The 13,836-nt window shown below is 57.1% G+C and overlaps 1 protein-coding gene across 2 annotated transcripts; it reads right to left on the bottom strand.

The window, feature by feature from the left end:
- Nucleotides 1-469: 469 nt before the first annotated feature.
- On the bottom strand, nucleotides 470-4,423 carry SIX2 (SIX homeobox 2). 2 transcript variants are annotated; one of them, XM_067703092.1, is made up of 2 exons: nucleotides 3,230-4,423; nucleotides 470-1,077 (listed from the first exon to the last, which is right to left on the bottom strand). In XM_067703092.1, exons 1-2 carry the CDS (start codon nucleotides 3,793-3,795, stop codon nucleotides 747-749), a joined length of 897 nt encoding a protein of 298 aa, XP_067559193.1. In that variant the 5' UTR covers nucleotides 3,796-4,423; the 3' UTR covers nucleotides 470-746. The 2 variants fall into 2 exon arrangements, with proteins under 2 accessions (XP_067559193.1, XP_067559194.1); XM_067703093.1 differs by having other exon boundaries at nucleotides 3,236-4,420.
- Between the last annotated feature and the right edge of the window lie 9,413 nt (nucleotides 4,424-13,836).

Raw genomic sequence — 13,836 nt, 5'->3', positions numbered from 1 at the left:
AAGGGGGCGTTCAGGGGCTTCCCTGCCGCCGCCCTTGCTCTTTCACTTAAGTTACTAGGCAGCGCTGACACCTGCAGCCCCCAGCTGACCCCGGGGGGAGGGCCTCTGGAGAAAGCCCGGGTTCAAAGGCCCTGTCTTTTCTTTGCTCTTCCCCCTCCCACTCCCACCCCCGTAAAGTGAGGAATAGGGGGAGGGCAAATAGACCGCCAGGCACGAGGAGAAAGACCGACGCGTACAGCCCGTGAGGTGCAGGAGGCTGGCGGAGAGGAGAAACCGAAAAACAGAGATAGAGTAATAGAAACCTAGCGAGAGATGGCAAGCCGGAAGTACAGCGGGAAACAGAGACAGTGCAGAGGGGGAAAGCAAGAAGAAGAAAGGGAAAGGAGAAGAGAGAAGAGAAGGGGAATGAGAGGAAGAAAGAGCAAGGAAGGCAAGGGAAGAGAGCGGAAGAGGAGGCACGGAGAGAGAGTAGGAGAATGGTGTATAATTTATTCCCTTCCCTGGTTCAAGACCCGGTCCCAGGCCTCCAAAGGATCTCCAAAGAAGCAACTTGTTGAAAATAAATCCCGAACAAAGACTAAACCAGAGAGCCATCCGCCCTGCCCGGGCCGGCAGTTCTGCCCGCTCAGCGCGCGGGTCTTCCAGTACCTGGTGGGGCCGCCGGCGCGGGGCGCCCTCCGGACACGGTCCTTCTCAGGTCCCGAGCGACCAGCCCAGAAGGCAAGCGCGTCGAGGCAGGCGGGGCTCTAGGAGCCCAGGTCCACGAGGTTGGCCGACATGGGGTTGAGGATGGAGTCCTGCAGGCCGTGGTGATGCTGCAGTGGGTCCGAGCCGCCTCCCCCCGGCACAGGCACGGGCACGGCGCTGGGGCCCGGAGGGTGGCCCAGGCTGTGCAGGGACGGCAGCCCGGGTGGCGGCGGCGGGCTGAGCAGCAGCGCGGGGCTGGACGACGAGTGGTCTGGCGTCCCCGACGGCGTCTTCTCGTCCTCCGAGCTGCCTAGCACAGACTTGCCACTGCCGTTCAGCGACGCAGCCAGCGGATTGTGGCTGTTGGAGTTGGAGTTCTCGCTGTTCTCCCTGCAAGTGCAGGAGCAAAGCAGCCGGGTCAGCGGGGAAACCGAGGCTGATCGGCGCCGCGTCGCCCTGAGCCAGAGCCGCCGCGCGCTGCCTGCGGGTGTTTTCGGTTTCTAACATGTTTCGCGGCCAAGCCTGGGCTCTGGCTCTTTCAGTCCCTCCAGACCCGATTTCTCTCTCATACCTCCTCCCTGTATCGTTTCTATCTCCCCACCTCTCCTGCTCTCAATCTCACGAATATCTCTCTGCTCTCCGTGTGTTCTGCCCTCCCTGCCTACCCCCACTGAGTGGCTGACTTTTCTTTTCCAGAGCAGAGGGGCAGGGGAGCAGGGTTCATTGGAGTTGTAGGGAACAGGGACAGGGAGGAAGAGAAGGTGCCTGGGTTTTCAGATCACTCTTGGCTACTCAAGCCAGCGTTTGTTGCAGAGAAGTGGGTCCAGGAGAGTCAGGGACCCTAGATTCTAGGCTGAGGGTCCACTTGAGGTTGGGGATATCACAGGTCCTCATCTCCCTTTGCTTTTCTCTGCTTGAGGGAAAACCCGGTCTGAGGGACAGGTTCCTGGAGCTAAGGGTCTTTTCCCTCTAGTTCCAAACTGGCAGGCCTTGTTAGGGTTTTCCTTGCTTGGCCTAGGAACGAGGCCCTAAGGATGCAGGACTCCCTTTCCCTGGTGGCACAGCAGAAACTTCAGCTGGGGGCCTGAAGCTGGGGTGTGGGGGGCAGCTTCTGGGAGAAGAGAGAAGTTAGAGTGAAGGGGATTGCTAATCCTGGCCTAGACTTTTTCACCATACCAGAAACTGAGGGACTCTTCAGCCCTCACCTGGGGCCTGACCTGAGAACTTAGATCTTCAGGACTCTGGATGCATTGTATTCTGGGGGGAGGGGGACCTCAGCAGGGAGAACCCACCTCCTGCCCTGTCTCTGACCGTTGGACAGCCCCTGCCCAGATTTGGAGGTTTGAATTCTTGGGTAGATTCTCTCTTTACTGGCTCCCCAGGGCCTTTTCTTTCTGTTTTCCTGGAAGGGAACTTCCCACAGGGCTGGCAGCTGAATCCTTACAACTGTGGATGCTCCAACCTCATGGTCTTAGAGACCAAGGTCAGCTTGAAGCCACCCCCCCCGCCCCCCCGAGTCCCACCGCTGATTCCACTGTTCAGCACCCGTACTCTGACCCTGGCCATTCACTCCGGGCTGCACACACCCCGTACCACAGACCCCGGGTGTCTCGTTCTGCTCTTACACTCAGGCTGATTCTGTTCCCACAGTCAGCTTCTCCCCCTCCAGATTTGGGGTTCTGAGGGGCCAAAGCCACAACGGCCTCATGGTCAACTGCAAGGCTAGTTCAGCAAGTCCCGGTTTCCCTGAGGACAAGCAACTCCCAGCCTTTCTGCTGCTCTCAGCTCACCCCAGACATACCGACCTACCTGCCAAAGAGGGTAGAGCCTGAGCAGAGAGGAGCTAAGGGCTTGGCAGGCCAGGGAAGGACTGCTGGGTCCAACGAGGCAGAAAAAGGGACATGTGTTTCTCTTCTCTCCTAGAGCTGACACTTCCTCCCCAAGCCTTTCACCTCTTGGTCCTTTCAATCCGCGATAAGACTTTCCCTATCAACCCTCCTATCCAGACAAGGAAAATTCTTCCAGGCCGCTCCACATCCACGTCGTACCAGGAAAGTTCCAAGCCCAGTACTGACCCCAAATCACACGGTCTGTAGCTGAGTGAGGCAGACGGGAAGCCCTGGGAAGTGCTGGTGAATTCTCACAGGCAGTCTAAACCCCGCACCCCGCACCGCGCCCCCCCATAGTCCTCGCCAAAACCCTGTGTCCTCCGACCTTCGGAGGACTAACAGGCCTTGCCCGCTGTGCGCCCCGTGCCTGGAATCCAGGCCTACCGTCTTGCCTTTGTCCCGAAGGTCGCTGCTTCTCCACTTTTGCTCACAAGCGACCAGGGAGTTAGTTGACAACTTCCCGATTGCTCTGCCCGCTTTAGACAAATTTCGGATCACTTGGTCGCCGGCAAGCGCCGTCCGGGTCAGACCAGGCTGCAGCAGGGCCCTTGCTGGGACGAGCGGGCCCAGTTCAAGCCTCTTCAGTGGCTGAGTGGACGCCCTGGGACCCCCTCCCTCGAGCCCGGGGTAGCTGGCGCCGAAGTTCTACTTACTCGTACCTTTCCTTGGCCTCGGCCGCCCGGTCGCGCTGCCGCCGGTTCTTGAACCAGTTGCTGACCTGCGTGGTGGTGAGGCCCGTGGCTTCCGCCAGCTCGCGCTTCTCGCGGGGTGAGGGGTAGGGGTTGTGAGCGTACCACTCGCGCAGCACGCTTCGACTCTTTTCCTTGAAGCAGTAGCTGGTCTCCTCGCCGTCCCAGATGGAGCGCGGCAGGGGAAACTTGCGGCGCACTCGGTACTTGCCCACAGCGCCCAGGGGCCGGCCGCGCAGCTTCTCCGCCTCGATATAGTGCGCCTTGAGCCACAGCTGCTGCAGCTTGGCGTGGTTGTGCGGCGAGAACTGATGGCTCTCCAGGATCTTGTAGAGCTCGCGGAAGTTGCCGCGGTGGAAGGCCACCACCGCCTTGGCCTTGAGCACGCTTTCATTCTTGTGGAGGTGCTCGCAGGCGGGCAGAGACCACAGGAAGCGGCCCAGTCGCTCGATGTTGCCGCCCTGTTGCAGCACCTCGCACACGCACGCCACTTGCTCCTGCGTGAAGCCGAAGGTGGGTAGCATAGACATGGTGCCGGTTGCGCCCGGCCGCGCGCGCCCTCAGCGCGCCGCGCGGTCCGGCATGGGCGCCTCCCCGCCGGACCGTCCGGGCCAAGAGGCGGGCGGGGGGGGGGGGGGCCCGGCCTGGCGCTGGCTCCCGGAGAACTCCGAGTCACTGCAGGACGTCCCCGAGCCGGCCGCGGGTCGCGCGCCGCTCCGCGCCCCCGCCGCCCGCGCACTTCTCCTGAGTCCTCGTCCAAGCCCGGGGGCCGCCCGGGGCGCCGCTCCGCATGCTCCGCGTCCTCCCGCCCGCCAGCCGCTCCCTCGTTCGCTTCTCGCTAGCTCTCCCTCCCGTCTAGCTCGCTCGCTGCTTTTTTAATAATATTATTCTAAGCGGGCATGAGGCGCGGCGGCCCGCGCCCTGATTGGTCTGGTTATCTGACCCGGGGCCTGCCCGCGCCAGACAATAGTCGGAGTCAAATTATTCGCCATGGAGACACTGTCAGTCACTGGTAACCCGAGCCCGGCGGGCCTGGCGGCTCCCCCCGGCCTCCTCCGCTGACAGATCGCGGGGCTCCGTGCAAAGCGTAGGGCAGCCCGAGACGGGAGCCGGAGGCGCTCCAAGAGCCTGGGAGGCGGAGAGGGCCGGGCAGAGGCCAGCGGCGGCGGTGATTGACGGGGCGGACGCCCAAAGAGCAAGGGAGGAGCTGGACCCGGGAGGCGGGGGGGGGGGGGGGGGGGCGGAGTGGAGACGCGCACTGAAGAAAAGGGGAGGACTGAGGTGGGGAGGGAAGAGAGGAGAAGAGAAGGCGGAGGACGTTAAGGGGGTGCCGGGAAGAAGGGGAGGGAGTGGGGTGGAGGGAGCCACGAGGGGGAAGAAACTTTGCCCAGCTTTTCGCAAGGCCGCGCCGGCTGTCCCCCGGGTCGTCACGCCGCTCCCGGGGCTGCTGTTTGCCGGGTGGATTCTGCCCAGGAGCTGACCAGTGGGGTGGGAGAGTTTGGACGCGCTAGGGCGCCCCTTAAAGATGTGGCTTTTCCTGCTGACAGTGCCCCACCCCCATCCTAGGAGTTCGGGACCCGCGAGGTCCGCGAGGGAGAGGGGGAGGGAGCAAGAGAGAACTGAGGAAAAGTTGGCAGTGGCTACGGGCGGACGCTTGAGAATCTACTTCTTGGAGGATCCCGCCTTTCCTCCTTCTCTTCACCGGGCCGGCTGCCCCGCGGCCGGTACCGCCCGGCTGAGCTCTCTTGGCTCTTCGCTGGGCGGGGACTCAGACTTAACCCCACGGGTCCCACGGCCCGAGAAGCTCCCGGCACTTCCGTGTGGCCTCCACGGAAGTTGACTCCGGTGGGCAGCGCCGGTGGTCTGCCCATAGGGATGCGAGGGCAGGGAATCTGGGATGGTCTTGGCCCTTCTCCTGTGGGTGGTCGGGGAGGCAAGATCCACCACCTTCTGGCCTCTCAGCTTGGACTCGGCTCTGGCCAATTCCAACATGAGAACCGGGTCGCCGAGCTCCGGAATGAGGGGCTTAAAAAGGGGAGCCTATTTTTTGCTTCTTTGTCACGGCGCGTGTGTAAACACGTGGCGCTGGTTCTCTGGGAGAAGGGCAGGCGAGTAGGTGGGAGGGCTGGAGTGGAAGAGGGGGTGTTGCGGCTGTTTCTACGGTTTTGAAAAGCCCCGGGGTTAGCTCCTTCCCCGACTGGTCTTTCCCACCTCCGTTTCCCGTCTTGGCTCTGAGCTGTTGCAGGCTGGAGCCTCGCTGGCTCCCAGTGCCAGGACTCAAGCCAAAACAGAGCCCCGGCTCTGCCTTCAGCTTAGGACTGTGTAATCTGCGTCTAGGCCACATTTCTTGGTTCCTACCCCTTTAAATTTACTCAGAAGTTTGTGCTAGGAGCACTGGAATGCGGGTCCAGAACCCTGGGTTCAAGCTGTGACTTTGCTTGGTGTTTTTGAGCAAGTCTCCTACTTGTTCCTCTAACCCTTAGTAACATTTCCCAAAGTTTCCCCCCTGCTCTAGCATTCTAGATGTCCTGTGGGGGACTTGCAGTCATGAAAGAGTGGAACCCTGTGATACTCCCTAAGACTTTTGCCTCTGGGGGCCTGTCCAGATGTATGGAGACCACAGGGTTATCAAAGTGTGTTCCAAGCCAGTGGCAGGGACAGCTCCCTGCAGAATCTCAGGTGGCATGCTCAGAGCCTGCATCAGTCTGCTGAGAGGAGCCCTGCTGTGTCCAGGCCACTTTATCCAGAGTCCCGTGTGCTGCCACACAGGGTTTGCCCCAGAGTCGGGCTTAGAGGACTCTGGAAGACATGAGGAAGTACTTACCCTTGGCTGCAGTGAGGTTCAGAGCCCACCTTACTCGTCCCAAGAAAGGGCAACCTACTCTTTCCAAGACCTCTTCCTCAGCCACGTGGTTAATGACTGGCAGGCAGGTCCCACCTCTGGCCATGGCGGTCTTACATCTTGGCAAGATCAAGTCCTAACTGTTGGGGAGCACCCTAGTCTGGTGCAGGTGAGTGGGACTGGTCAGTAACTTCCTGGTGTGAGACTTTGGGCCAGTTTATGGTCTCCACCTCATTCTCTCTATTAGATGAAGCCTGCGTGATCTTTCAGGTCCCTGTTGCCGGAATGAGTCTAAGAATACTAACCTGGAAAAAGTGGGTAAACTGCAACCTCAGCCCCAGCTTCCACTGGGAATATGCCCCTCCCTGGACCCTTGGAGCGTCAAGATTGAACTTCCTTCGGGCCTGGGTCCTGCCCATGTTCAGCTAAGGCAGATTTTCTGGAGCTTCAGACTCACTGTCCCTGCTAGTGTTGCTCTCTTTGTGGCCTCTGGGTGCTGAGCCCAAGGGTCAGACCTGCCAGGAGAGCACACGCGGTACCTGCCATCTTGGATAATATAGTGTGTGCCATGTGAAAAGAGTGAGCGCAAAACCCTGTAACATCATTACTCAATGCATGGGTGTGTGTCCATAGGCCACTAGTTCTGCCCTTCCCCCATATCTGTAGGAAACCAGTTTTAGCAGGTCTGGGCTAGAACCTTTTGCCAGCAGAGGCAGCTGAGCGCCTGCCCTAAAAAAGGCTAGGAGCTCAGCTAGGGTCTCTTTACACTCTGCAGCCCCCTCCCTGCCTAGCCCCCTCCCTGACAGCCTTTGCCACAGGACAGAGTACTTGGCAGGCATTCGGGTCCTCCAGGATTTGATAGATGCCAGCCTGACCCTAAGGCAATCTCAGCCCCAGGTTCCAGTGCTCAGAGCAGCTGCTGGAGAGGCCTGAGGGTGCCAGACACGGTGGGTCTACCCCACCCCAATCCAAGGAATCTGTGGACTATGCAATCTATTCCTCCCCTAAGACACACTTGAAAGGCCTGCACAACTGGAAGCTCCATGGCTGGGGAGGAGAAAACTTTGTAGACCTGTGGAAATGTGGGCTTTATTGAAACGTCTCCTTTCATCTCCAAAGTGGGCCTGGAGTCCTTTGGGATAGACTTTCTGGAAGGCAGCAGCAGGGGTGGATGGGTGAGCTTTAACGAGCCCACACTGACCCAGTGCCTTTGCCCCGACTCTTGGTCAGGGACAGTCTGAGGCTGGGCCCCCCGCAGATGGTACCCATTGCCCATCCCAGGGGCAGCACGTGGCCCACTCCCGGGACTTTCGGAGAAAGGGAGAAAACAGCGGAACCAACCTCGCAAGGGCTCCCCTGACTTTGGTTTGGGGCTTTTCGTAAAGAAGGGGTTGTTAAGGAAAAGGAGCTGCTAGCTGGCTATTTCCAACGCCAGCAGAGAAGGGGGCGGGGTTCGGTGCCAAACCAGAGAACCAGACCTTTTCTTTTCTTTAATCTTTATTTTTCCAGCCTATAAAGATTGCAGAAATCCCCTGGGCAGACTCCGGCCCTGGCGCCGCCCGCCTCAAGCCCTCCCCGCCGTTCTGCATCTCTGGGGTGTCCCGGCCCGGGGGTGGGGAAGCAGGGCGCTTCCCCTCTGCGACCGCGGCCGCAGAGCCCTGTTCCCCCCACACTCACTGCCACCCGGCCTCCCGCTTGGGCCTCGCTCGCGTTTCGGTGAAAGCGGGGCTCCCGCCGCTGCCCCGCCGCCCCGCCTGCCCCCTGGCATTTTCGACCCCCCGCACCGCACGGTTTTCTGTGTTGGCCGACTTTTGGGGCAGGTCAGGGCGCGGGAATTCCGCTCGAAGCAATTCTCCGTTTTTGAAGACGGTTCCGGTGGCGCCCGGGGATACAGGGAACTGGGCTCCGGGTGGCCGCCCTCGTGAAACAGAGCGAAACGGTGCATCGCCTGCGCCGCACGTGGCTGGCACGGTCCCGGGCCCCCAAGGGCCGGAGCAGCAGCGTCCAGCGGGGGCAGCCGCTGCCCCTCCGCCCTACGGGCCTTTTGCCCCGGACCCATGCGGCGGCCTGGGCCGCCCTCAGGAGCAAACGGTTTGGAGGCCGCAGGCTCACAGAGGATCTGGTTCTAAACGAAAAGAGCGAGAACGTAGGGCTTGGGGTCGGTCTGGAGGCTGGCAAACCCGGGAATAGGCCCGGGACGGCGCCAGGGCCGAACAAGACTTGAGACGGGTCCCCAGGTTCCGGGCGCTGCCCGCTTGTCTACGACGCCCGTCCCGGCTCGCGGCCTTGTGTCCCCGCCCGCGGTCACGGCTCGGTCCTGGAGCCCTTCGTACCCGCCCCGCGCTCCCTCCGGGGCTGGCAGGGGACGCCGGGCCCCTTTGCCTGGGAAGGGGTTGGGGACTGGGGGGCGCGGGCGCGGGCTTGGGGGATCGGGCATCCGGGTGAGGGGGCCAGGTTCTCGGCTTTGGGGTCAGGAAGCGGCCGAAGTCCGCCGCCGGGTTTTTTCCGCGGAGGCGCAGAGGACCTGGGCACTGCGGCCCTGCCTTCGGCCGGGTCTGCCCGCGAGCGCCCCCACGCGGCAGGTCCCAGAGTCCGAGTCTGTGGGTCGATGCTCGGTTTCCCGAAGGCCTCTAACGGAGCAGGGAAAGGGCGCCGGGAGGGCCCGCAGGTTCCTCCCTGCTCACCACCCCCAGCACTAACCGGCCGGATGCACAGGCAGAGAGGACACGAGAAGTGAGGTGCGTCCGGGCAGCGCGCTCCCTCGGAGACAGACACACACCCGTTCCGAGGCGCATTAGGTTGCCCGGGTCTGATCCCACGATCCTTGGGGAACAGTCACCGGCTTTTCACCCTCGCGTGTCCCCCCGCCTGGAGACTCCGGATCTGCCTGGCACACAGTGGAAATGTTCTAATGAATGTTTGAATGACCAGTGGGATCTGACTGACAGCAACAACTGGGAAGTACCAGGCCAATAAGAGAATGGCCCTCTTCCGCCTCTTTCCTTCTGTGCTTCACTTCCAGTCCCCTTCCGGCCCTCCTTTCTTTGCAGGGGAAGACTCAGATCTGTGACGGCTTTCTCCAACCAGAAGTACTGGGTGCTGGAGTCTCTGTAGGGCTATGCAGAGGCTACAGACAGAACGCGCTGCTCTTAGAAATTACAGATCTAACTGCCTATAGCATTACCAGGTCCCCCTGGGCTGCAGGAAAGAAAGTTTTCCAAGTAGAGTTATTCTAGTTTTTGTGGGGCTGCTGTCTTTAGTTGCATTTCCTTAGTTACTTTACAAAAATCCTCTGTAGGTAACGTGTAGATCAGGTTTCCTGTAAGAAGTGACTTTTTTTTTTTTTTTCTTCTTTCCATTACCTGTGAGAAATTCTATCCGAGAGTAGGGATTCCTGGCTTGGCACTTCTCTCTCACTGCTGTATCTATTTTTATTACCATTAATTACAGTGCATCAGTCCCACTCATCAGTAACACCCCTCCCCCTGGCCGCTGACTGCTCTTGGCTCTCCTGACTTGGGTAGCACCTGGGCCAGAGGGCACTCCCACCCCGCCATTGAAGGCAGCCACACAGGGGTTTCCACCAAGTTCTGCAATTGAAAAGGGAACCTGGAAAAAGCCAAGATTATTCTTAACTTGGAAATCCAATACTTTATTTTGTTGTCTCTGTGAATTAAGGCTAAAATCCAGGGGCTGTTTCTAATAGAAGAATGTTTGCTAATTAACTTATGCACATTGCTGTGAGAATGCTTTAATAAAGTAGGTAGAAACAAGATACAGCCCTGCTGGGGAAGGCACGTAGCTCAGGGAAACGTGTGCCCGAGGCTGCTGCAGAGGATCCAGGTCAATGTCAGCCTCTAATAGATGTCCTCTGGTAGCACCGTGGCATTCTGTTTTGTGACGACAGGTGGGGTTGGCCCTTTGGCCAACCATTCTAATACAGTTGCACTGTTAGGAAACGCTCACATATAGGGCAGATAGGCTGGGCGGGGCCGAGGACGTGGGCTTTGGCAGCAGACAAGCCTGGGTCCTTGGTCCAGACCCACCACTTAAGTAAGGCTCTCAACCTTGGAGCCTTATTTTGCTCATGTGTAAAACGGGGATAATAACCCAGTGTTGGCACACAACAAGCCTTCAACGTTTGCTTATTGAATACAGTTGCATTGGGGATTGGAGATAAAAGTTTGTGAAACATCTGGCTGACAAGAGGTGCTCAATAATTCAGGCTGTTGTTATCGGGATGTGATGGGATGGTGTGTTTACACAATTGCATATGATTAGTGTGATTTCAGAAAGCACCTGACTTAAGTGTCAAAAGGCAGATTTAATTTCCAGGTGACAAATATTATCAAGCCCCTCTCGATTCCCAGACCCGGGCTAGGCACTGTGGGAAGTGCTCAGTTGTGTGACAGGAGGTCCTGGAGCAGTTGGAAAGACAGAAGCTCGTACGTGTGAGACTCCCTTGGTCTCTGCAGTTCACCATCCGCGGCAGCCTTGGAGAGGGTGTGGGCTTTGGTGTCAGGCTATCTGGGTTAAATCCTGCCTCTGCCACTTAATAACGGGGTGACCAAGGGCAAGCTACTCAATCTTATGGAGTCAGTTTCCCAGTCTAGGGAGAATGAAAAGTAGGCATAACAAACACCTTTGCTCTCAGGGGCTGGGGAAGTGGAAATGAGCTAAGCATGTGAAAAGGCTGGGTCCCCATTCGGAAAGGAATAGGAGAACTTCAGGGGCCATAATGTTTTCTATTATCTTACGGTGTTTTCAGGATTTTGGTCTCATTAAGACAATTCTCAAAGCAAAAGACAGCTGCATACGGGCGTGACATCGCATGTTCCTTTAGGGTTGAGACCAAGGCTTCTCCCCCTGTTGTGTTTGCTCTCAGCGTTGAGGACAAAGCAGAACTCACGCTGAAAGCCCCATAGGCGGGTGTGGATTGTGATTGTGCGTTGTGACCTAGAGTAAACGGAGTGACTCCCCTCTGCTCCCTAACTCCTTCCTTCTCAGCCCCCTGTGCCTTGAGATAGAGCCAGGAGTATCTGTTCAAATGTCTTCCCCCCATAGAGTATCTTCTGTATACAAAGCAGTATACTAAGGCAGAGTGGGTACCATAATCCTATAAAGTGGGGATTATTAGCATTTACAGAGGAGGAGATAGGTTCAGAGGTTAAGCAACTTGACCAAGGTCATACGGCTGGTAAGGAGCCTCTGAAACTTCAGCTCTTAAGGCCAAAGTCCATACTATCAGCCATAAGCCAGTTACTGCCTTTAGTTCCTTTGTCACAGCAAAAGTAATAATAGGAAGAATTTACCGAAGGCCTATGTTCCAGGCATTGTGACATCTCACATAATGTCCAAACACCTCCATGAGCCAGGCATAATTAACGGCTCCATTTTGCAGGTGGTGACACTGAGGCTCAGAGAGGTTGAGTACAACTCCAGCAGCTATGGCAGAGCTGAGTTCTTGAATACAGGCTGTTCAGCTGCAGAATCTATGCTCTGACCCACTTCATTGAGAGCTTTTCCACTAAACGCTCCTCCCTCACCCCCAAGCCTTTCTCCTCTCTGAGTTCAGGTTCCCCAGGCATTTCCAGCTACCAGCGGTTAGAGTTCCCTGTAGGTGTCAGGAAGATAGGGCTAGGCTCTAGGAAGAGCCAGCTCTCCCTGCCTCAGGTTTCAGCCTCCACGCCCTGGGGCTCGTGGCCTCCGCTCCCTGCCAGCCCCTGCAGGGCAGGAGTCCACTGTGACCAGGGCAAGCTGTACGGCGGAGTCCACTGTGACCAGGGCAAGCTGTACGGCGGTAGCCTCAACCCCAAGTTGATAAAGTCTGGTGTGTACTCATGGCTCCCATTACGTCTGGGCTGAGCTTGTGGGACTCAGAGAATTAGTGTCTGAGGCAAGGCACTTGGATGTGCAAGCTCAGAAATTCACTCAGACCAACAGAAGAGACAAAGGGATGAATTTCTTATAAGGATTCAGGGCTAGCACATGGATTCCAGGGCAGGGGACACCACTGTCCTTAACAGCGGTGGAACTAAAAACTGGAAACTAGTTAGATATCAAGGCAGGCACTTTTTCTCCCTCTGGGTGTCGGAACAGTCTCCTCTCTCGGAGAATCTTTGTTCTCTCTCCGAAGAGCAGCGCTCTCTGTTTCTTCTCCTTTTAATACTTCCCTAGCCTTTAGTGTGTCCCCCGCGCCGGGTACTCAGGAGGCACTCCCAAATCTCTGCCCCTGTTCCAAATTCTTGAGAGAGAATCTTATAGGCTCATCTTGCGTCGGGTGGTTCCCAGCCCAATCAGTGATGCTGTGTGGGTGGGTGGGCGGGACTATATGGCGCCCCGCCCAATCCGCAGGAACTGTGAGTCCGGCCGTGGAAGAATGAAGTGATCGGTGGGCGGCTACCGTTTTCTAGTCAGCTATGGAATGCCCAAGTCTAGGGCCTGGTACCCAGAGGCATTAAACAAATTAGTTCCTTTGCTTTCCCCTTCTCCCCACTCCCCAATGTGGTGCCTTTTCCAGTCCATCCATCACAAATCAGCCAGAGTTACCAAATCAGAGCCCAGATATGATGACCCGACTCTGTGTTTAAATTCCTGTACTGGCACCTGTTAACCTCATGATGAAATTTAGACTTCTTAGCGTGGCTTATGAGGCCCTTTATCATCGGACTTTGCATGTATATCTGGCTTATTTCTCCACACTGCCCACTTCTTTCTCAAGACTTTAGCCATCCAGAGTGATTAACGTGCACTCTTCCACTGCTGTGGTAGAAACCCATCACCACCCACTTATGCCTCCCTGACCCTGGGCTTGGCTGTGTGACAGGCTTGGACCAATGAAATGTGAGTGGGTGAGCAGATGCTTCTATAGACATTGCAAAGTGCCACCAGGACTCTTTCATCTTTTGCCCTCGTACCCCAGATAGGTGCTGCTCCAGCCCATGTCACAGGATGAAAAAGAAGATGGAGCAGAGCCCCACCTGAAGCAGGGTCACAGGTGGCCTGCAGCCTACCACTTCTGGTAAATTTTCAATGCTCTTACAAGTTTATTTGGCCAGAATTAATGCTGCCTAGGAAGAGCTTGCAGAATGGACGTAAGGCTGCAGGTACAAACAAATCTTCCCGAGTCACCCCCCACCCTCCGTTCCCACCATACCCCTTCTTTTTAAAAGTCTAGTCTATCCTGTACAGCAACCCAGCAGATGGATGGACAGTGAGGCCTTTATAAATCAATGGTGGATCCCCCACTAGAGCTGGCATGATCTGGGTTCTCGAAGGTGCTCTTTTGAACTTCTTACTACACAGGACTCACCATTTCAGATTCCATAAGCTGAGTTTGCTCCATAGTTAATCTATGTTGGCCAAAGTCAGCGTCTAGCCTCTGGGTGTGTTTGAAAACTCAGAGGTCATGGGATGTTGTCCATCACACACGCACGCACACACAGGTACACATGTTCATATCCGTGGAGGTGTCTAGGGACAGGAAATCACATACTGTTGAACACATATTCCCAGCCATACTGGGCACAGTCCTCCAGCATTGACCCTAGAAGTTCAGATCCTTCTGTGGGTGGGTCTGTGATGGGCTATGAACCCAGCATGTAGTCCTCTCCACCCATGGCTGTGAAACTGAAACCTCCTCCTCCCCTATGCTTTCAGCAACTGATTAATACTCACAGGGGCTATTGGAGCTCTTGATTCTCAGTAGATTGTACTACCAGCTGACACA

Source organism: Pseudorca crassidens, chromosome 14, assembly GCF_039906515.1.
Source record: "Pseudorca crassidens isolate mPseCra1 chromosome 14, mPseCra1.hap1, whole genome shotgun sequence".
In the NCBI taxonomy this organism is placed as follows: domain Eukaryota; kingdom Metazoa; phylum Chordata; class Mammalia; order Artiodactyla; family Delphinidae; genus Pseudorca; species Pseudorca crassidens.
The sequence above is the reverse complement of the archived record's forward strand: the minus strand, read 5'-3'. Positions and strand labels throughout refer to the sequence as shown.